Raw genomic sequence first — 24640 nt, 5'->3', positions numbered from 1 at the left:
AGAATAAATGTCTCCAATTCATAAAACAAAGTCCGGAGTGAGGTGACACTAATATGTAGTTATGGGCCCAGACTTTAAAAATGACAGCTCATTTCCTGAACTTCACCTTGCCCGTTACAATCTACCATAGAAATGTTTTTTAAACCTTAAACCAACTTTTTTTTTCTCAAACCAAAAAACAATCAATATCATTTCATTGTTTGTCATCAGCTGATGGATGAAGCAGAAAGGCTCAGAACAAGGACGTCCCTCTAGAATCATCTATCACTGTGTAACCTTGTCAAACGTCTCGGTGTCAAGGTTAGATAATAAAGGCTGAAATAAAAGCTTTAATAGGAAAGAGATGTGACGTCCAGAGGAGGCTGAGAGCGGTGAATAACATCGTGACATGAGTGGTAATAAATGATGCCTGTCATTGGTCTGTACAAATAGATTACCAGAGGGTTGCATTTAAACATGCCTACATTAAACATTCATGCACTGTTGATTTCCAGAGAAGGATAGAAAATACAGATGCAAAAGCAGCCACATTGTTCATTAGTTGGTGAATGAGGAGGACCTTGTTGTTGTAATCTAGACCGGTGGTTGCTAACCTTTGCGGTCAAGACCTCTCTGAGGGGACAGGAAATAAGAAAACAGAAGAAAAATGTTGTTCTTCTCTCAGAAATGTCATTCATTTCCCTTCTGTCTGAGTCAAATTTATGATTTTCCTTTGTTCAAATGCTTAAAACAACCGAACTAAAACTAAGGACATCTAGCATGACGTTATCCTGCGTAAATGTTACTTAAATGCTTGCACTGTCGTTTCATATCAGCCTCCCATCACGCTTGCAGAAACGCACAATGCCACGTGGTTAACGTTGTGAAACGACTGGTTAGGTTTAGGCAACAAAACTACTTGGTTAAGGTTAGAAAAAAAGATCATGGTTTGTGTTCAAATAAGAACGTCACTACCGTAAATAACCGCCCTTAGCGGACTTTCTTACATAACGAACACCAGTCTTCTGGGTGAAAGTCCTATGTTTGTTTGCCCCTTCCACTTCTCCGCTAAAAGTTAAACTTTTCCCAACTTTTCTTTGGCCGCACTCCACCGCAGAATCTAACAGCTGCAGCTCGCTGAGCTCGGAAGAAGTCACGGCACCTTTCCATAGACATTGCATGGCAGCCCGCACTTCGCCGCTGCTCTAGTGTGAATTTAGCGTTAGTGGACTTTCTCGCTTGTTATACTCGTTATTATACCATGAAACTTTCAGTAATGGTTGCTCGCCGTACTGCATCACTTGCTCTGACCAAATGCAAAAACGTCGACATTCAACGTTACCCTGGTTTGCATGACCGTACAATGGCCACATTTTTTCCTGCCGACTGGGATGCGTTATCGCAAAACTTCTTTCAGGAATACTTCAGCATTTTGGGAAATTACTTAACCGTGTTCTTTCCAAGAGTTCAATAACAAAACCAGGACCATGATCCTGTCTGTGCGTTAAGTATGGAGCTATAGAACCAGGAAGCTATTAGCAAAGCTGCATCCGGCTGCAAATATAGCGAAGCACATAACTCCCCTAAAACAAACCTCTTGTATTATTTTAACATTTTGTTTTGTGCCCCAGTTAACTTTCTAGTATCTATCTGGTGAACTTTAGAGGTTTTGGTCGGCAGATTGGCTCTCCAATTTCCTAGAAACAGTCAACGTTGGCTTTTTCTCTACCATGATGACTGCATTTTCAACCTTTTGATTTTGGGGCGGTGAGGAAATGTGGGGGCGGGCATACAAAATGCTAAAGTACAATCTGTAGTTCGAACAAACAGCCAAAGCTGGCAAAATGGAGGGAAGTTCAACAGTGTTCATTTGCATATACTACCCACACTGTAATGATACAAAGCTGGTTGAAAATCAGCAACGTATCTCTTTAACCATGTCGCTTTTGTGCCTAAAAGTAACATCACCTTCACCATACCGGAGGCAGTTAAGACGGTTACATTTACATTTTTGTAACAGTCATTTGTAATGGATTTGGGACGCCACGAGAAACCAATTATGTTGTTGTTTATTAGAGAAAATGTTGTCTCTCTCGGAGCTGGACACTCGTTATAAAAACCCTCTGTGCATCTTCATTCTCCTGCCCATGATTCATCTCAAACACATTTTTAATTCCAAAAGGAACAAATCTAGTCAGACAGAAAAGGTCCTTTAATTAGACTGAAGGGTGCAGCTTTAACACGTCTGCTCCAGCAGAGGCTGGCTAATTGGAAAAGTCCATTCCTTTAGATGGAGGAGAGGCTTAGCATGCCTGAAATGACGCCTCGAGGTGCTCGGACTGAAAGCATGACAGCACTTAAGTTGTGTTTATGTCTTCTGTTGTTCCGATGTTCTGCTCTTAGTTACACAATAAAGAACCGTGCAATGTGTTTTAAAAAAACTCAAAGAACGTCACCTAAATAAGGAAAGGGTGGATGAGGGCAACCATTCCTTGCAAAATGTAAAAAGACTTCAAATTTCAATACGTATGAAGCGACTCTTGTTCCTGCAGCACAGAGGTTGAGTCAGCCCGGCACTCACAGCGTTACTGATCCAATTCCCTCAGAACGGAGAGACGGACCTGTCGACTAACTGAGAGACTTCTACAGTCTGTGCCGAGCATTCATCCAGCCTCATTAAAATTAATATCCTTCCCCCTGAAAATCCCGTTTTAAGGCAAACTGGATAAAAAGGTCAGAGGAAGAAGAAGAATGAGAGTCCAAAGTTCTCAGAATATGTCAAGAGGACCGAGGGAACCTCATTCTGAACAAACTGGGAGTCATCCTCTCAGTTTGCCCTCTATTGATGCAATGAAAGGTCATCATAATATTAGAGGAAAATTACTTTGTTTTGTTTCGACGTCACACACAGTGCCATAAAATCATACAGTACTACAGAGGCTTCCATTTAAAGGTCCCATATTGTAAAAAAGTGAGTCTTTTTTTATTATAAAGCCGGTTTAAGGTGCTGTATAAATACTGTGAAACACTGTTGTTTGACATGTTATGATTGGAGCATATTGTTTTATGCTAAATGCAGTACCTGTGAGGGTTTCTGGACAATATCTGTCACTGTTTTGTGTTGTTAATTGATTTACGATAATAAATATATACATACATTTACATAAAGCAGCATATTTGTTCACTCCCATGTTGATAAGAGGATTAAATACTTGACAAATCTCCCTTTAAGGTACATTTTGAAGAGATAAAAAATGTGTGATTAATTTGCAATTAATCGCAATTCAATATTTTAATCGACTGACAGCCCTGTTTTAAAGGGGACGTATAATGCTCATTTTCAGGTTAATGATTATATATTATGTTTCTACTTGTATTTTGTGTTTTCTACTAGAACATGTTTACATGCTGTAATGTAAAAAAACAACTTTATTTTCCTCATACTGTCGGCCTGAATATACCTGTATTCACCCTCTGTCTGAAACGCTCCGTTTTAGTGCATTTCAACGGAATTGAAATGGAAATGCGTTGCTAGGCTTGGGTCCATGTTTACTTCCAGTCAGCTGATGTCATTCACATACACCGCAACAGGAAATAAACTGGGACACTTTTAGAATGTTTACATTTAAAACTTTGAAATGGTCTAAATATTGTATATTTGCGACATCACAAATGGACAGAAATCCTGACGGCTTGTTTCAAAAGCTCAGTTTCTGAATACCGGCTGTGTGTATTTCTCGTTGGATTAAGCGTTTCGATACTTTCACAGTATTTATGTAGAACTTAAACCTGCTTTATAATATAAAAGTCACTTTTTACAATATGGGACCTTTAAATGTAAACAGCGTCTGCAGTGTATATGAATGACATCAGGTGACAGGAAGTAAACAAGGACCCAAGCTGTTGCCAAGCAACGCAATTCCGTTTCAATGCGCTAAAACGGAGCATTTCATACAGATGGTAAATACAGGAATATTCAGACAGACAGTATGAGGAAAATAAAGTTGTTTTTTTTAACATTACAGCATGTAAACATGTTCTAGTAGAAAACACAAAATCCAAGTATGAACCTGAATATGAGTACGATATGGGACCTTTAAGTTTTCCTATTTGAAGACACAGATCATGTGATTAGTAGACGACCGCTCTGCTCGACCTCCTGATCCACAGCCGCCCACGAAGAAAAAAAAAAAAAAAAGAAAAAATGTGGATAATCTGAGCTATTCAGGGTTTTGGGTCAAGCTAAAAAAAAACAATGGATCACACACTCGCCATAAATGCAACTCAATAGCGTCATTCACGAGACCCTCCCTGTCTGGTAAACGTCCACTTCAATTACCATTTTACTCCCAATTCCAAACCAATCATTTTCCTGACTTAACAAAGCTCCTCCAGAGCCACAGAAGACTTTTTATACAACTGTTTTCCCAGGCTGCGTATCTCTCTCCCTGTGGCTGGTAAATTAACTTTGGCATGTAAAATGAACGGAGTGACCCCTCTAAATGTCAGGGATTACATCCACATAAGAAGCTGTGCACCTCATCTTCTGCCGACCCACAAAGGGCCGCAGCATCCCATGACTTTGCATAAATTGCTGGCTGATAGAATTTTAATGAGGTGTTTGTAGTGGAAGGTGATGGGATGGATGCAGTGGGTGATGTGAGGACAGCTCTGGTGTCAACACCTCCCCTGGAGACGCCCCTCATTGTGCCGCTGAGTGGCTTCCTCAAGTGGAGCCTTCTTCCCACTGTGTCGCTCCGCGGTGATGAATTAATCGCTCCGACCTGCCACTCACTCACACACAACCTGCCTCTTCTGGTTCTATTCACACCGACTGTCTTGCGTGTTTTTTCACGAGTGAGTAACTCGTAGAATAAGTTGATTAAATATGAGTTAGAGGACGCTGGATGGATGGAGGACAGTAAAATATGACACGGCTGCATTCACTTGTTTGGCCACGCAGACGGAAAATCAACTCATCAATGAAGCCCGATGCTTTGCTGCATTTCAAATGAAACTCATCAGCAACTCTGCTCATGGCACAAAATCCACCGCATCCAATAAGGAGTAACAAGCAATTAATAAATGCTTTCCCGATTGATCTGAGTTTGGCAGCAGTTCCCTGAATAAAGGAGGAACCGTCAGTGAAATGTACAACCTGCATCACGAGACAAATCCAGAGAGTAAGTAGATGTTGAGCAGCCATTAAAAAGTATTGACTTCTACACACAGCACCGGCACAAACACACTCAAAGTTGGGCTTACCAGCTGTCTGAGTCCAGCTCCAGTAAGGACCTGTCAGAGGCACACTGCAGACACCACATGTTGCCTTCTGAGTCTCTACACCGGACCCATCAGCACCACCTTAACCCTCCGTTACTCCATCCCTAGGCTAAATGCAGCCTTTCGATACCACACAGCCTCCTTTCTCTCGGACACCTTCTCTAGCTCTGGCCTTAGTTCCTCCAGACTCCAGAGCCTGGTGAGGAGGGGCGTTCTGCAGGAAGAGGGAGGGAATTCCTCCGGGGGGAAACTGGGTCGTGTGGCAGCGGGAGCGCTGGTGCCCTGCAGATGAGGAGGGTCTTAAACAGGAAGGGGCAGCGAGTAAGGCGCAAAACTGGAAGATTGAGCAAGCGCTGGTGCTGATTACATCAGATGGGCTTTTGTTAATAGCAAGAGAATCTGGGCGGCCTGGCTGGGAAACCCCTAGATAGATCATTTTAACTGCTTTAACTGTGGAGGTACGGCTGCAGTGATGTGGACCTCGCTGGAACCGTCCTCAGACTTCTGAGGGCGTATAAATCTTTGGATGTCTATAGTTAACTATCCTTCAGTAAAGTCAGTCAGAAAGAGAGTCGGACAATATCGGAGAAGCGTTTCAGAGATGGAGAGAAAGGGTTGGCTAATAAATTAGTCTTCTGCTAACCGCAGCCGTGAGCCATTTATTAGCAACATTTTCTCTCCATCTCTGAAACGTTTCTCTGATATTGTAGCTCACTAGAGCCTCCAATCACAGTTTGTCATCTCAGATGTCTGTGATATCTAAATTCTGGCACCCAACAACACAGCAAGAGGACATGTTAGATGTGTAACTTTAGCCCACTGCTAGCGTTAGCCTCCAGTCTTTCTTTTGTTTTGCCTCCAGCTAACACCTTGATCATGACGTTGACACAAAAAGTGTCTATACAGCATCTGATAATCACAACTGCTGATCACTGATGTAAAAAGAGGGCTTAAAATGATCACTACCAGTCTTCTAACAGACAACGCAGAACAAGCAACAGCTGCTTCACCAGTTGACCCGCCGAGCTATCCTTTAAACAAATAAAGTTAATAGGGAATGTTTGACTCACATCCCCCCCACTCCTATTCCCACGCCTCGGCCCAAAAAGTGAGCAGTGAGGGACCGATCCATTTCCATATAATGACATCATTACCCAAACAACGGGCGTGTATCAAGTGGACACAAAGATGTTATCAGCCAAAGCAACCGTGCAGCGTGACGCACTGAGATAACTCAGATTTGGTTTGGGGTAGAGATCCGCCTCAAAACGTCTGATTGTGCACCGTGACCTCTGGTGAAGTACATACATCTTCAGTGCATACATGCCTCGAGCAAAACAAACACGTAATGACTCTATATAACATGGAAAACTATCCTAATTACAGCTCACAATAAGCGAGAGTGAAGAGGGAGCGGGTGCAGAATGCCTCTCTTATGGGCCATTAAAGAAGCTTAATCAAAAGGAGCTAAATGTTTCCCATATGGTGAAGGTTCATGTGAAGTGCAGCAGCAGAGAGAGCGATGCTGAGAATGTAGAGCTCATTATAGTTAACTATAAAAGGAGTTAAGATGATCTCTCAGAGGACAAATGTGGATAAAAAGTTCCCTGACACTCCAGTCTGGAGGTGCGACTCTGGACAATGTTAACCATGGAGCTCAGGGAGATCTGGACCAGAGCCAGTAAATATGATCTCTGTATAAAAAACAATGAACTAAACACCATCTTGGGATCACACCATAGACTGTATATAAGAAGTGGACGTAGACACTGTGACGTCACCCATTGGTTTGTGGACTGCTGTTTTGAAGCCTCTAGCGTCGCCATCTTGTTTTTTTGCAACCAGAAGTGACACGAGAGGGTGGAGCTAATATAAGTACAACCGAACGCTGAGTAAGACATTTTTAGGCGACCAAAAATGTTACAATTAACTTTCATGAAGTGAAAACACACTGTGGAAGGGTTAAAGTTGTAAGACGAAAACACAGCCGTGGTAGCGACCTGTCAATCACCAGGTAGCCCCGCCCTAAAGCATCCCCTGCTTTATGGTCTATCTGACTCTAAATGGGACCATCATTTACTAAATGAACATCATGCTGTATTGAAGAAGACTTGAAACTAGAGATTGAGACCATAAACTCATGTTTACAATGTTTACTGAGGTCATAAATCAAGAGAGAAGTAGACTCATTTTCTCATAGACTTCTTTTATCGACCAGAGGAGTCGCCCCCTGCTGGCTGGTAGAAAGAATGACAGTTTAAAGGCTTCACTTCTCAGACCCAGAGGTTACCCGCTGGATAACACCAACCTTGATGCCAAATGAAGGCCCTTTCTCCACTTCCTACCACCTTACGTCCGGCACCCTTGCTTGGACCACACCCATCTTCAAACTCTGCCTTCGTTCTGATCTCAACTTCGAAGTTTCGTGACTGCATCTTGCACGGTTGCAACGCTATGACGGTGACAATTTCTGTCCACCGACATATAAAAACACCTGGCAAAGTACTCAAAACATCCTCCGTGGTAGTTCCCGCTACAGTAGGTGTCTCCAGAACCACATTTTGCCTCGATAAGTCACGCCGAAAACACACCAGAGCTGCCAAGCAATGTAAATGGAAAGCTGCAACAACCACTCTGAGCTCAGTGAGCTGCTTCCAATTAGATTTAGCGGCAAAGTGCGGCCAAACTTAAAGAGAATATCTGCAGCCAATCAGTAAACAGAGTTCTTTGACTCCTGTGACATGTTGACCTGTTGTTACAAAACACATGAACACGCCTCCCGAAACAGAAACGTGATTATTGTGGCGGGTTGTGCTTCGCCGCTACCTGGTGTGTTTTTGGCATCACAAGGTTAAAACAATACCAGCGTCGCTGTCACAGCTGGTAAAAACCTGAACTGAGTCCAAGTGATGAACAAAACTGAATAAAACCTGAAATTGCCACTTGATCGCTGGACCCAATCAAATCAGAGTTTAGTTTAAGGTCAACATTAATTCAAACACTTGGCCCAACACCGTCTTTAGCATTAACGGTGGCCGTGAAGCTGAAGGTAAAGCAGCAGCCGTTAACACCCACCACATCTGTTTGATGGCAGAGCGGGATAGTTTGAGACAGCTGCCTTTGATCAGACCTTGGGCTATTTCTGTCCCTCTCATCTCTATCTTTTGACAGTGAATAGCCAGACGATACAGTAGTTAGGAGAGGAGTATTTTTACCTCACAGATGAGTCTGAATCTGTGCCACATGCTAACGTCACCATACCATGGCTCTGTGACAGATTGAAAATGATTCGTGGACTCAACTGTGATTGTGCATTTACAATGATTAAATAAAAGTTGAAATGAAGCTTTTGAGTGGCTCCAAAATGGCGAGTACGGGTTAACCAGATTGATTTTAGAAAGTCTGGACATCATAAAAAACACATGAAATGCGATTTTTGCAAATCGGATCCAAACCATAATTGGAGGTGGTTTGAAATGCAATTCCAATCGGATTTCTACAGATGCATCTTTTGCATCACTCGCTACGTGACACACAACAACGACGTCAAATCCAGGGTGACTGAAGTGCTGAGCAGAATCCATGCTGCTATTACTCTTTGCTTCTACTAGCAGAGCGTTATGGAGCGCTACTCCGTCGCTGGGTTTGTCTTGTTGTTTGGAAGGCGAAACGATGGACCTCCAATTTCTCTTTATTTCGCGTTGGAGCGCCGCGTCACCGGCGTCACCAGCGTCGCTACGTAATCAGACAGTAATGTAAAAATAACAATTTGTTGTTTTAGGGGGATTTACGTGCTTGGACATATTTCTTGACGAATAAACAGTGAATCCGTCCTCTCAGTACTTCAGTGCAGCGTCTACGCTGGTTGCCGGTTACAGTGACGACAATACGCCGCGCTGTTGTTCTCCAAGAAATGAGAATGACCTCATGACCTTTGAAGGGTGTGTGCAGAACGACAACACCTGAAGAAACCAGACGAGGCTGGTACATGACAAGAATAACTAAAAACATTACTAGAGTTATGTTTACTGCCTTTGTGTTATTATAGTCAGATTTAGGGATGTCAAGAGAACCGTTACTCTGCTACCAAGTCAATACCAAAATTCTGAAAACGTGACGGTACTCGTTTTTCTACAGTACCGCAGGTACAGTAGGTACCGTCAGGGCTCGAGACTAACGGCGTCCCGTTGTCCCGTTGATGATATAAAATGTGTTTGGGATGCAGTAAACTCACTATGGACACATCCAGGGGACTCATCCCCTAGTTTTTCCCAGATGATGCCACATTGCTAACAAGAGATCTGTGTTGAAATCTGCAGGACGAGAGCTAGTTAACGTCAGCTGTTAGCAGCCGGTGAGCAGCACAGTCCTGCAAGGAGCTAACAGCTAACGTTAACGGGAGGTGCCATTGATTTACATTATGATGCATTCAGGCTCTATTCAGTAAAAGTGTAGTATTGGAGCGAAGGTAAATTCTAATGTAATCTTGTAAAATGTAGTTTTTGGAGAGAAACTTGAATAAATCCAGATGTTTGAAGGAGATGTTTTCAAAGTAATATATAATAGATAATAGAGAGGGAATTATGACCTGTTTAACTTCCTAACAAAAACCAGTAAGCAGACGGTAATAAAGGAATGGATGTTGAAGTACACGGGGTTTATTGTTTTACTTTTGGTTTGTACCGCGGTATTGAATTGGTATCGACTACTATATTTCTGGTATGGTAATATCCCTAGTCAGAATACTTGTGTCCATGTCACTGCATTGATTATGTGCTTCCTCGTGTGTTTATTATCTCTAGGTCGCACTTAAGAAGTCATGAGGAATTCATCAAGCAGCTGGTCCTTCTAGAGGAGCTGAATTACTCCGACCGAGTGCTTTTCACAGCGAGTCTGTGGAGAGACAACTCAACACCGGATGGATCTTTTCTGGGCTTGTGTTTCAGACACACCTGTCACACTCTGAGCCAGACTCCAAGTGGAAACAGCAGGACCCGTCGTCCTTGTCTTAATCCCTACATCAGTTACAGCTCCTCAGCTGGCTGGACAGACGGCATCACAGCTCCGGTCCAACTATAACCACCAGTAACGACACTACTCTCCTCCTCTACCTCCATCTACGATGTCCAAATGTCTCCACCCCCTCCCTGCTCACCTCCCGTTACACTACGCCACTCCCACAGCGTTGATACATTCACGCACGTGACCGGCTCTCATCTGGCAGGGACAAAAATAGAGTCGTTGACAGACACTGCATTTTCTGCTCTGCTTGGTAAGTAAATTGACCGGTCTGTGTGACCGGAGACAAATGTGTCTGCAACACGGCTACCTCTCCAGATGCAGCGGCGCTGATTAGAAACACGAGGAGCTCGCCGAGATTCACCGCATAAGAGGCACCGGGGAGGGGGGGCACATCTTTCAACACGGAGCTCTGACAAAATATGCAATTACATGGCACCATATCATACAGAGCAGAGGCTGCACCACGTACCGGTCTGATTGTGTCCAATCATGTCCCTTCACATGGCGGGACACAATCAGTCTTTAGTTCATCAAGCTGCAACGCAAAACATTCACCAGGTTCACCTGGTGAGGACTTGATAAGATGTCACCTGCATGTGGTCAACCCTGTATCACGCCAAAGTGTGTAATTGACACGCCTGTCCACCAGAGGATAGCACGTCTGTGTCACATTTTCCTTCGCCGAGGTGTGAATATACTGAAGCCTACCGGCAGGGGGTAACAAAACTACGTCACGGTTGGCCTTTAAATAAATACATAAATACGTAAACTAAGTATAATATGTACGGAAACAACGTAAGTAGGGCTGTCAAAGTTAACGTGATAACGCCACTAATTCCTTTAACGCATTAACGCAACTTGTGTAGCGTCTCAGTTTTAAAGCTAGAGTGAAGATACTGGTATCATATGAAACTAAAAACCCGAGGAATTCATTGGTACCAACCATGTCATACTAGCTCCTTGCTCGCCAAGGAGAATAGATAATGCTAAAAATGCTAAACCTGTCATGACCATTTCCAAAGGGGTCCCTTGACCTCCGACCTCCAGACCAGTGAATGTAAGTGGGTTCTATGGGTACCTACGAGTCTCCCCTTTACAGACATGCCCACTTTATGATCATCACATGCAGTTTGGGGCAAGTCATAGTCAAGTCAGCACACTGACACACTGACAGCTGTTGTTGCCTGTTGGGCTGCAGTTTGCCATGTTATGATTGGAGCATATTGTTTTATGCTAAATGCAGTACCTGTGAGGGTTTCTGGATCAATATCTGTCATTGATTTGTGTTGTTAATTGATTTACAATAATAAATATATACATACATTTGCATAAAACATCATATTTGCCCTCTCCCATGTTGATAAGAGTATTAAATACTTGACTAATCTCCCTTTAAGGTTCATTTAGAACAGATAAAAATGTGTGAATCGTTTGCGATTAATCGTCATAAACTATGATCTTTCTCACTTTTTATTCTACGTCACCAGCTCTGAGCGTAGCATATTTATGCAGATGCATTTACACTGCAGTCAGTTCAGACTACATGGCGTACAAATGACATGCCTAAAGCAAGAACGCCGTTCTTATTCCACGCTTTTCCCCTGCGTATTATCGTGTCATTCACACGCCTTTTCATGCGACCCGGCTGCCGTGGTTACTGTTGGTACCGGAAGCAGCATTAATGGTTCCAGGGTTGGTTTTGGTTTGTTTGTTGCAGCTTGAAAAATTCGATTATATTTGACCTGATTCTTTCTACAATCCACTTCACCTTAATTACGAGCCAGAGCTAAACATTCACTATTTAAACAACTAAGTGCTTTCATAATTGCTGTTTTTCCATCACCCTGCCTACGTACACCAACTTGGAGCAAATACTCTAGCGTGTTTTCACAGTTGCGTAGGGCACACCAATAATATGTCAGCACATGTATAATTATCTCCCGTGAAAGAGTCATGTCCTGTTTACAGACACTACGGGGAATAAGTGCATTTTGACATGAAAACAGAGACGTAGGCGGCGGCAGCCCTCGTGCTCTTGGCCGGCCTCCAGCTGCGTCACCCACAGCCCCGGACCGAGCGTGGCCCGGCAGGCCGACTGTCTGTCCGCTGTAAAGCTGTTTGGCTCCGGTTCAGCCCTGTAATCCCTGAGCTCAGAACCCACCCACGTGTGGCCTTCAGAGGGAGGCGGTGGCCCTGCCCTCTCAGCCTCAAGCCTCTCCACCACAGACAGAGAGAGAGAGAGAGAGAGAGAGAGAGAGAGAGGGGATTAATTTAACTGACCACTGGCTGCCATGATGCACATGCATGTTTGCTCCCGGCCAGCGTAGAACACATAGAAGATGCACCACATGTTAAAAACCGACTGCATGCGAGCATCCATACATTTGTGCACCCATTAAGTGAAAGCCATTGAGCTGCAGCGTTGGGAGCTGATTCAGATGGATGTTATGTTGATGACCATATGGCATTGAGTCTGTTCGATGTTGATGCTGGTAGCCCCTCTGACCAGTGTGCAGTTATTCAGCTTATCTCTGCTAATCCTCCAGCTGTAACTCTTCTTCCTTCCTGTTCCTGAGCCGTCCGTAGGCTCTGGAGCCAAACCAACACCATTAAGCCACCAGCACTGTAGTGAGAGGTAAAAATACTGAGAACCTCAGGTAGAGGCTGAGGTAGCTTTAAAGCAGGGGTCTCTAACAGGGGTCTCTCCAACTACCAGTAGCTCGCTAGCCATTTCTGAGCGGCTCGCTAAAGGTTCAAAGAACATGTACAGAACTTTGATAACACAAAGTCACTTTGTAAACTTGTTTAGATTTTTACCCAATCACGTTCACAGACATGCCGCCCCCTTCTGACACAATCAGCTGTCAATTAAACGAGTTACGCTGCTTTCAAGTTTGGTTCCACCAGAGACGCCGTAAAGTTAGCCGATGTTAGCAGACGAGCAAGCGCACACCAGATCCGACTATGACTGTAGAGAATAGTCAATAAAAGGCAAAAGATATACTATTTTCATGAGGAATGGGTTGAGCGCCACTTCACCAAAGTCCACAGCAACTTCTCACGGGACTTTCCAGCTGGTCTACGAAGACAGAAGGTAAAGGAGCTGAAAACAAACACTTAAAAGGCAACAGTCTCCGTTTACCAAACTGATTAAGAAGGCCAACGCAGCAACAGACGCTTCTTTTAGCGGCGCACATCCTAACGATACACGAACATCGTGTTGACTGAAACGCCACACAGAAAGATTTACCAGCCTCCTGCAGAATCCACTGGAATCACACTTGTAGGTTAATATGTGTATAATGTCAAATTCTGTCAACAGCTCAATATAACATACATTTTATACATACATTTGACATTACGTAAGACCTCAATAAATGAACACATGGTAAGACGATTTTGATGAAACTGAATTTAAGACTTTTCAAGAATTTTTAAGTCCATACACAAATGATGCTATGACCCTGGGGGACAAACGGCTGTTGTAATAAACCAAATTTATCCTTTAAAATAATCCAGGCAGATTTAATCTCAGCGAGAGAGAGAAAATAAGGTATAGCTCTGCCTCTGACTCAAAAACCAATCAATGTCATGGCCGGGCATAAATCCTGACATGGTGCCTGACTTTCAGTATTCGTGCTCAGCCGCAGGGTTGAGCTTTTTATCATCAGTTCCCATCTCCAGTGCTGGTTATTGTCAGGTCTGAGCGCCGCGCACACAATCTGAACTACCCTGATGCTATCTCATGATTCAGGACAGGAAGCATACTTCAGATGTCCTCCGTAGATACAGAGTGACACTGCATCATCGGCATGCTCAGAAAAAAACTCCCTAACAATCAGATTCCAGCAGGTGAAGCTCGATAACATTCACAAACGGCTCGTCTCTCTCTCGTCATGTGCAGAACTACACAACACTCCCTGACATGTTTGGTTTGCACTGAGGACAGATGAGAGCCTCGCAGAGACAGAGACTCGAGGCGCTGGTGGACGAGCTGCTGCCTCATTAGTATTCATAAACATTTTGCTATTCCAGGAGGAGCAGCGCGGCTGAGCGTGCCCAGACTGTGTCTGAGGATGGACGGACGCCGGCTATGTGTGAAGGAGGAGAAGACAAAACATCGAGGAGGAGGAGGAGAATGGAAAAGATAAGGCACGTTAAACTCGAAGATGAACACACAGTTCATGACATGAAGACTAAAAATAAAAGTAAGAGTACACACACCAGTTACATCCTCATATCTGGATCACTGTGGTAATTTGGTGCCACCTGATTTTACTCTTCAACCACTAAAACTAAAGAGGTTTTGACTGAATCACACAGCTTTGCTCATTTGTCATGGATTTGTAGATGTTCAAACCTTTACAACTTTTCATGTTGGCTTAAAATCTGATTCTTGACCATCGAAACAGTCGACCCATTCTCACTCCTAACTCGTCAAATACATCAGCGTGGTCAGTGACCCTCGGCGTCTGATACCGACACGCCGAGGCACCCTTCAGCGTCTGTTTGAGATGCACCGGGCTTTCAACTAACTCCAATGTCAACCCATCTGCCTCATTATTAGACGGGCAGAGCAACTAACGTAGTAAAAAGCAGTGGTTCCCAAACCTCCTTGAAGCCCTCCCTACTTGTATCTAAGAAAAGATGAGCCCCTCGCCCCCCCACTAGGGGGATAATACTGTGCTCATGTACTCGTACTCACAAAACGGCTCGGATACAACGGCACCGATACCACTTACGGCAGCGTGGCGTTAACCTCTTGTCAGCATCTTTCGGGTCCTATCCACTAGCTCACGCGCCACCTCCCTGACGGTGCAGGCGAGACGGGCCGGTGGTGCGCCCGACCCCGCAGGGCCAGGATCCCACCTCAGCCAGCGCGCGCCGGCCCTCACTTTCACTGCGCCACGAGGCTTTGCTTGCACCCTTGTACACGGCCCCGGAGGTTACCCGCTGGATAACACCAGCCTTGATGCCAAATGAAGGCCCCTTCCCCACTTCCCACTACCTTACTTCCGGACCCCGTGCTTGGACCACACCCATCTTCAAACTCTGCCTTCGTTCTGATCTCAACTTTCAAAGTTTCGTGACTGCATCTTGCACGCTATGACGGTAACAATTTCTGTCCACAGACATATAAAAACACCTGGCAAAGTACTGTCCGCAGCCCCGGGAAGCAGCTTCGCCCCGAGCCTTTCCAAGCCGACCTAGAGCCGGTGGTGGCGCACCGCCTCGTATGTGGGACTCCCCAGCCTGCCGTGTGTCGCTCACACCCTCCAGCTGGCTGTTAACGAGGGTCTTTAGGCACAGAGAAGTACTCGTATCGGTACTCGGTATGGGCGAGTACCCAAATGTAAGTACTTGTACTTGTACTCAGTCTGAAAAAAAGTAGTGGTATCGGTGCATCCCTACCCCCCACCCGATATTTTCTGACGTCATCACCCCAAAAGAAATGACAAATCCTTGTACAAAATCAACAATTTGAGTAAAGTAATTGAGTATATTAAATTAGTCTTCTTTTAATAAATCAACTTTCTTTAATGAATATGACTTGTCAGTGCCTTCCTCTGTGTGGGGGCAAACAAAAAATGTTGTTTTTGAAAGGCTAAATGCCAACAAATATGGATTGAAACAGAATATTTGTGAGATAAAAACATGTGAACTTAAAAAATTTATCTTTTTTTCATGTTTCAATGTTGACTTTTGGACTTCACAATGCTCTGGACTTATTGTTAAATGTTTTGATCACATGAGTCGGAAACAAACCAAACAAGCAGGCTCGCCAAATTTTCATCTTACAACAACAAACTTAAAACTACTGAGTAACAGAACAGTCACGTAGAGGCTGAGGTGAGTAATTAAATTCATTGGAAAACGTTGTGCGTTTGCAGGAGTTTCTAAATGTGGTTTGAGGTTTTCATGGATTTCTTTCACTTTCTTTTTGAGGCTCCAAGGCGTGTGTGGCGTCTGGAGCGGCGCCTAACAGCAACACAAATACCCAGAACCTGACTCAATACGTCGGTCGAGTGTCTGTTTTTGCGTCTGTCGTCAGCAGTGCATGTGAAATCGTTTGTTCCTGGCACCTGGTGCGTCAGACTATTTGGATGAAATGGGATTTAATTCCAGGTGGGCTGGAGAACTAGTAGTTTAGAATTTTCAACTCCTCAAATACTGCCGCTTGGTCAGCACCCCTCGGCATCGGAGACCGACCCCACGGGGTTCCCCTCTTGCGTTTCTTTTGGACGGACCGGGGACGGCGTGTCAATATGCATATGCACTATGCATGCAGTGTCCTTTCAAAATAGGCTGTACTAGCGGTGTGTTCAAATGCAACTTATTGGCCAATACAAAGGCGACATGAGGCGACGCAACAGTCGGCCTTCATCACCGCTAGTTCGTTGATGTCGGCTTGGCGTGTTTGGGCCCTTAATTATTTCATGTTGAATCTTGGCACTGCTTTAGTGTGAAGCAATTTCGGCACAGCGCCGTCTCCCAGACGGTCAAGTCCGTTCAACTTCTGTGGTTCAACGTCACGAGAGATGAGGGAAATTTATGGTGTCTCCTTTTTTCGACAGTGATATACTATAGTTAAAAAGAATTTACGTTAATTTTTATTAGCTTGTTAACCAGGTCGTATTGTTTCAGTTCAGTTTTCTTAAAGGATATCGTTTTATTTAGTTTCAGTTTACTAAATATATATTTTTACGGCTTATTTTCATTTTAGTTTCAGTTTTCTATAATAACCCTAGTTTATACACGTCAATACTGAATTAAATGTTTCACTAAGGTACTGAAAAGTAAAAGATAGATTTTTTGTGATGACAAAAAGCCTGCGGACACCAACAACAACAACAACAACAACAACAACTGTATGATGGGCCGACACCGGGCCAGAGGTGAACGGGGAAAGAAGGGAGAAAAGCACAATTTGCTGCGTAACCCTACAGCTCCGTCTTCCTCATCCTCCCGTTCATGTCATTCGTTGCTCATCACGGCACCGAGAGCTGCTGCCAGCGTGACTGATGGGCAGAACCCTAGGCCGTCCGCTCTGAGCAGGACCCATCAGGGCCAAAACGATGCAGTGTGAGGTCCGAGCTGAGCGGGCGTGACGGGCTACGGATCCGCCTGCTGCCCCCTGTGCTGCTTTCAAGGGCATTTTATCCAAGTGAGGGGGAAAGGAATCGGGTAGCAGCTGTACATCATCTGCTGCGAGGCACAGGACTGTCTATTATCTACCGGGAGAGAGGAAGAGCCGAACCCCATCTGGTTCAGGCCTAACAGGATATAGTCCGCAAAATGTCAGAGACAGAAATGGAAATGAGACAAATTAAATGTCATCCTGTGTTCCAGGGAACAGTTTCTCTCTATGCAGCACAGTGGCACTGACATGAAGGATACCAGAGATGCTCGAGGTTTAACAATCAAAATCAACCCACAACAAGATTACAGGGAGGATGAGAGACATACCTTCATCGTACAGAAGCTCAAGTAAAGTACAGCTGACTCCAGATCTGTGTCAACCTAACCTAAAGTTTTGATTCCAGGGAGATGTCCAAACAGGCAGAACTCCTCTCCTTCACACTGATGGGTTTCCAGAGGAGCGTGGATGGATGTAGTTCTGGTTGGTGTGGCTACTAGCATGCACCACCCAGCCCTGCGTTGCCAGCTCCGGCCCCCGTCCGTCCCTCTTTCTGTGGCGTATATAGTAGAACACACACACTGAGGCTATTGAAGGACAGGCAGCACCTCTGTCTACTCGCTGGCTCTGGTTGCTGTTGATGTTGGCATCTGTAATAAAGGCTGCCTTTCTCTCCCCCTGCCCTCCTGCTGGAGCTCTCACCTCTGCCAAGGAGAGCCGACAGGGCTGAACTGGTAGAAAGGTTGTGTGACGGCGTTGTGCCGGCTGTGTGTGTGCCTGCCCGTCAGCGGGGAAAGGGAGTGGCAGCCTGGTGTGACACACTTGATTACCCTGGCTGATTATTTCTGGCTTCCACCCTCCTGACACTGAAACACTACGCTGTGTTTTCTCCTGTAATTATCTCTTCCAGTCGTCACGTCAGGCGGAATATCTGACACCAAATACTTCTCTATTTTATTTTACTGCAGAGTGTAAAAAAATGCAGAACGTGGCACCTACAGCTCCCCTCTCTTGCTGTCAGTTGACACCTCCTGGGTGAACTTAAAGAAAGAGGGAAGTAGTTCAGAGCGGGACACGCCCACTGAGTTATAGTTAAATACTGACGGAGCAAATATAGCTCAGTGTTCATGAGACAGCGTGCGACAGGCTGAGAGGCTGAGTGGGGTTTTCCATTTTAAAATCAAATTACAAATACTTATAACTAATACAGAGAGCCACAAAATAACTCATGCTTCTTCCAACTTGAATGACCTAAAAGTACCGAGACGGACAAACACAGAGCATTTTTTTACCACTTATAACTTTATTAGTGTGATCTCTGCTGCAGAAACCACAACTATCTAAAGCTTGATCTATTTAAATTAATACATTTGTTTCTATGTCAATCGATCAAAATAGTTCATCACAATTACCGGTAATTAATCACACATTTGTTCAAAATGTACCTTAAAGGGAGATTAGTCCAGTATTTAAAACTCTAATCAACATGGGAGTGGGCTTATATGCTGCTTTATGCAAATGTATGTATATATTTATTATTGGAAATCATTAACAACACAAAACAATGACAGATATTGATCCAGAAACCCTCACAGGTACTGCATTTAGCATAAAACAATATGCTCAGATCATAACATGGCAAACTGCAGCCCAACAGACAACAACAGCTGCAGCTGCATCCACAAACTGCATGTGATTATCATAAAGTGGGCATGTCTGTAAAGGGGAGACTCGTGGGTATCCATAGAACCCATTATCATTCACATATCTGGAGGTCAGAGGTCAAGGGACCCCTTTGAAAATGGACATGCCAGTTTTTCCTCATCAAAATTGAGCGTAAGTTTGGAGTGTTATTTAACCTCCTTCACTACAAGCTAGTCTGACATGGTTGGTACCGATGGATTCATCAGGTTTCGTAGTTTCATAAGATACCAGTATCTTCACTCTGGCTTTAAAATCGGTTGAGCCCGCTACAACCTAACAATCAGGAGTTCGGGAGGAACCTGAGAAGTTCTCAGCTGCTTGACGTTAGCCTGCTGAAACAAGTTAGTTAAGTTAACACTGCTTAGTGTAGCGTAGTTAACGTTAGCGGGCTAAAGACACTGTCTAGGAGCTGACTGATTAAACCAGTCATGGCGGCGCCGCTAGATGGTTTTAGAACAGACTAAAGCGGTTACCGGATTCATCAATAGGAACTTTTTTAGCCACTTTCAGCACATGTTTTTTGGTTAGCACATTCACTGTATGGCTTTCCACGACTTTCATCACCATTGTTTCCAGCAGACCTAAGCCCACAGTACCCAGCACATAATGGCTAGCAGACAAAGTTAGCGACCAGCTAGTGAAGAGAGTCGCACGTCTAGCAACTAAGGAGCCAGACTTTTTCCACAGGAGCTGGTGGAGACCAAAAACGAGCTGAAAGGAGTGAATATGGGCCTCACATTCACCAGGAGGCCAGAAACACCACTTCAAATGTCATGTCTGCTGAATGTGTAAATAAGCAATTGTTTATCCAGAAATTCTCTCTCACTTCCTGAAGGATTATCAGCAAAGAGTTTATAAAACCATTACACAATCTAGAGACACATAAAACTGATGCTGTAGCCCGATCATTTGACTCCCATTCATTGCCTCTATTGAGTCTAATCCCTGGTACTCCAAAAAGACTTCTCTACCATATGTTCAAGTCAATCTGCACAATCTACTTCACATAAATCTGCTGATGCAGGTTTAGAAAACGCTCGCCTTAAATCACGCTCGAGCACATCAAATCGTCGTTAAGCCAGTAAACACCGCATTTGCATTTCCGATCTATGTTGCCGCCGAGCGCGTCCTGTCCTGTCGGTCCGTGCAGCATTTGTTAATTAGACTAATTGTGTGTCCCATCTGGCAGAGCTGTCAATATTAGTCTTTATGAGCAACATAAACAGGTCCAAAGTATTCCTCCTGCATACCAACATAAGGGAGACAGAGGCGATGCCAGTTCTTTTAAAAGGCCCCGTAAAGGAAATGTGTTTCTAAAGTCATTATAAATGTTGGAAAAAGATCACTGAAAACATGTGAAAAGACTGTGAACATTGTAGTGCTGGATTGTGGAGTTAGACCATTAAACTGATGATGACGCTGTGGAACCATCGTTAACAGAACCCCAAATCTGACTGAGTGGTTCGTAACACATTTTTCTATGGTGTGACAAAATGCTGATTTATTTTTGTTTTACACGGACTTTAAAGACGAAGAGGAGGATTTAAGAGGAATCTGTTTGAGCCACTAAAACGCTTCCTGTGTGTCTTAATATATCCTGAGCACTTGGACTTTGTGATGAAGTGACCTCTGGTTGACTCTTCCCGCCCCTGGAGATCCGTTTTCCTCCCCTTGGACACTTCCTCTTCAGATGTGACCCCCTGCTAACCTTTTGAACCAGTACTTCCTCTCTGCACATCTCCAGACCGAGGGGCCCTGCTGCTCCACAGTCCACCGTGTAAAGACAACTTGTGTCAGCTTGTTGCGCTCCCGTCTGGGATGTTCCTGCCGTCTAAAAAGATGAACCTCCAAAAACATATCCGAGCAGGCCGAGCGGGGCGGTGTTCAAACATGCAAAGTCACGCTGCAAACTAAACGCTACCAGAGAACAAAGATCTCGTGTAACAGATTATGAAAGGTGTGACGACTGCTGCTTTTCCCAGAAAAGGGAAGCTAAATGCTTCTGCTGCATTTGCCTGACAATGACGCCGATGATTATGACATGGATGACAGCATATGTAGAGTGTCTGTCAGTGTGGTAGGTAACCCTGAAGGACCTCTAATATACGGCCTCAGCACGGTTGGGAGGATCAGTTTCATTTATGTCCAAGAAGAACACTAAAATCTCAGCAACTTTCCATTCCGGTGAAATATGGTTCGGACAGTCAGCAGAAGTTATTTCCCCGAGCTAGAGAAATATGGATGTCATGAAGAGGAGATATTGGTAATTGTTTTTAAGGACGGGACAGTTCAATATATCAAAAAGAGCAGGAAGGAACATTTCTGTACTCCGTTCAAGTCATTATTTTCCACAAACTACCTTTGAGGGGGCTTCCTTTTAACCATTTGTCAACAGCTTTTAGCGAGGTGAGTTCCACATGACCCCGGCGACTATTCATCAACCAGAGGCCGGATGTGGGAGGCGGAGAGAGTGCACTGGTGTCTACCGTACCTCTGGCTGTTTTTTAGACTTTAGTTGTTGTCTCAGCGAGAATTCTCCGAAGACAATAATGTTTTTCTACAGAAGAGTATCTTTGTCCTGAGGGGATGAATGCGGTCTCTGAATATGTGCCAACTGAACAGCCTGACAGGACCTGCCGTGTAAACATAATCGCCGGGTAGGATCACTCCACCCTCCTGTGTCTCCCTTCCCTTCCCTGAGGACACCTATACACCTAAAAACACCACACAGTTTCCTCTCCATGGAAAGAGATTATCACCAAATGAAGCTGGACTGTGGCCATGAGGAATGTGTCTGGTGCATTTCAATGGAAATTAAAAAAACTGAGGAATGCAAAAAAGTATTTCTTGAAAATGATTGCAGCACAGATTGAAGTTGAATTCAGTGTAGGTGTTCATCATGGAGGAGTTCTTGGATGTGACAAGTTTTGGTATTGCTCAATCTCGAAACCTATTTCTCTATCGGTTTAACAACTGTAGCATCCACAACCTACTAGCAGAGTGTAAACCTTGAGTTGACGTGTTTCTGTACTTTGCACACAGCTCACACTGACACCGCTCGTAGGTGAAAGCAAAAAGGGATTTTTATTGATCCGCTTTCCCTCGTACAAGTTGGTGAAAACAAAAACATTTCTTCCCAAAAACGCCGCTGTTTATCTCGACATACTTTAACAGTCCACAGGTTAATCCACAACTCGTTCCACCATGTAGTCTACACAATACGGTCGGGAAACCGTGCGGCTCCACTCTGCCCAGCTGCTACTAACTGTCACAAAGTGTACTTGAAGTCTGTCCTAAAGGCCCTTATGTGTATTTCTTACAGTAACAAAAACATACATACTTGTAATATTCAAAATAGAATATATGAGTAAATATCAACATAATAAACGATATTTCACTACAAATTGAATTTGGCTCATACAACGATGATTTAACCTCTGGGGGCAACAGACTATATTTCTGGTGTTCCGGTGTAGCCGGAGGAGATCCGGGCCAAGACTTCCTCCTCTGTGTGCCGCTCATTGTTTACAGTCTGATTAGCAACTTGAAATGCAAGACTGGATTTGAGAGATGAAGCTAAATCATCATCAGACGATAGCCGCTGGGTTCCCAGATTGGCTAACGTGTTCCACCTCTTTTGCTCTCTACATGGACTGTTTACCTGCATTCAACCAAAGCCTGCTCTAACTTGATTGGTCAATACTACTTGGACTAAAAACGGAAACAAGAACACTTCCGATACCAAACATCTTGTCCCGTTGCATTATGCAGAATCTGTTTATAGAGATTAGGTATTGCTAGTCTAAAGGCCTTTACACTCCAGGGTGTGAAAATGTAAAATACTCGTCTGTGAATATTATATGTCTCAGGCTTTTATTGTGAAATGTATGAAGGGAAGGAGTGGATCTGGTCTGTGCTGCCTTTGTCAAGGTTGAAAGGAGTAATAAAGTTTGCTTTCTTGGTTTGGACTACGGAGCCTCCGTGTTGTTGTTTCATTAATATATAGGCGCAGCTCAACCCGTGCCGCACATTGTGATTGGTTGATGCCTTTATTGGCGGTACAAAAAAACTCAGAAAATCAACCTTGTTATGAAAAACAATTATGCTTTTTTTACCACGTAGTATTCGTGTTCTTTGTGAAAGTATTCATCATAAAAATAACAGTTTGAAACAATATATTGCCGTGTAAATTAATGGGTGGCCGGTGTGTAACGGCCTTGACACTGAGGTATCCAGAGGTACATCCTGCGGTGCATCTCCTCTCTTCACATTCCACTGTCTGGAAACTGATCATCTGAACTTCTGGAAGTGTTTTCCTGCGGTAGGAACACATGGGAAAGCCGGCAGCCGAGCCCCAATCACCACGGAGCATCTGGCTACAAACGCAGTGGAAAAAACACACAACTGCTACTTGATTCTAAAACCACCACCGACACCGACACCTCTGACATGTTTCATACTTTAGGCTACGTTGTTAGAGAGACGTCTTTGAAAGCACAGGTGAGAAAATAGGACAACTATTTTCTTTGGTCGGTAGAACGATAGAAAGATGACAGGAAATGAGGGGCGAGAGAGATGGGGAATGACATGCAATAAAAGTCTCCGGCGAACTTGAGCCGGAGACGTTGCAGTTCATCCGCTGCATTAATCCCCTATAGGCGACCAGGGCACCTCAACTCAAGTACCCGTTTATCGAATGTTCGGCTTTTAGAGCCCGTTCTTGTAATTTATGTGCACAAATGAACCGGGGCAACCTCATAAGGTTAGGTCAACTGGGCGCTTATCTAAATGCATCCCAGTTTGAAGAATCACAATCACAAAAACAGGGTTCATCTATGTTTCTGTGCATTGTGTTTGTTATATTTTTGCATATATTAATCTGAAACACATCTGAATTAAAGTGTTTGTCAGTAAAAAACAGCTACAGGGGGCTACGAGCCTGCAAATCGCTTCAATCTGAGGTCAAAATAATCAACTTCACAAGCTCAACGGACCCAAATTACACATCCAGAACGTGTTAAATTGCCCCACAATTACAGTGTGAGCCTGATTTCATCCCAGAGGAAACTAGCATGAATCTTTCAGCCTAACATTCACTGCAGCCACAGCTTGTAATATGATGGAATATTCTCTTGTGTAGCGTCTTTGCTGTCATGTTTAGGAGCAATAGTTCACTTGTAACTGCAGTCTGGTTGAAACAAGTGAAACTAAAACAATATGACACACCATCGTTCACGTTGTGCAGCGTCTCCAGGACGCCTGTTATGTCTGCTGACAGTAATGGTGGTAATAAATCTAAGAGACGGAGGAGCACCAGCAGCACAATAATCCCCTGCAGCTTTTCCCTGCCACATGTTACCGAGCCTTATGGCAACCTGTTGACACCAATCCCATACGCCCATTGGGCCGATGCTGGGCATGCACAAACAGATTGTAATCCACATGCACACTGGCTGAACCATGCATGTTATCACCGGGCAGAGAGAGAGGCAGAGGACTGTCTTATACCGGCTA

At 44.2% G+C, this 24640-nt stretch overlaps 1 protein-coding gene across 16 annotated transcripts in view; it reads right to left on the bottom strand.

Moving 5' to 3' along the window:
- iqsec1b (IQ motif and Sec7 domain ArfGEF 1b) overlaps positions 1–24640 on the bottom strand; it is a 224462-nt gene that overhangs the window by 25241 nt on the left and 174581 nt on the right. Inside the window, exon 1 of one of the 16 annotated variants that reach the window (XM_074630492.1) lies at positions 17752–18420. The exons of 14 other annotated variants lie outside the window; for them this stretch is intronic. Coding sequence is in view for 1 of the 2 variants with exons in the window: in XM_074629962.1 (XP_074486063.1) it covers positions 5245–5303 (59 nt within the window). In the remaining variant the exon portion in view is untranslated. Of the gene's footprint in view, positions 1–5244; positions 5418–17751; positions 18421–24640 lie in introns of those variants that run through there. One more of the 16 variants, XM_074629962.1, reaches the window with a different exon arrangement.

The sequence above is a fragment of the Sebastes fasciatus genome, chromosome 1 (genome assembly GCF_043250625.1).
Source record: "Sebastes fasciatus isolate fSebFas1 chromosome 1, fSebFas1.pri, whole genome shotgun sequence".
Taxonomy (NCBI): domain Eukaryota; kingdom Metazoa; phylum Chordata; class Actinopteri; order Perciformes; family Sebastidae; genus Sebastes; species Sebastes fasciatus.
This window is presented reverse-complemented; position numbering and strand designations above follow the sequence as displayed.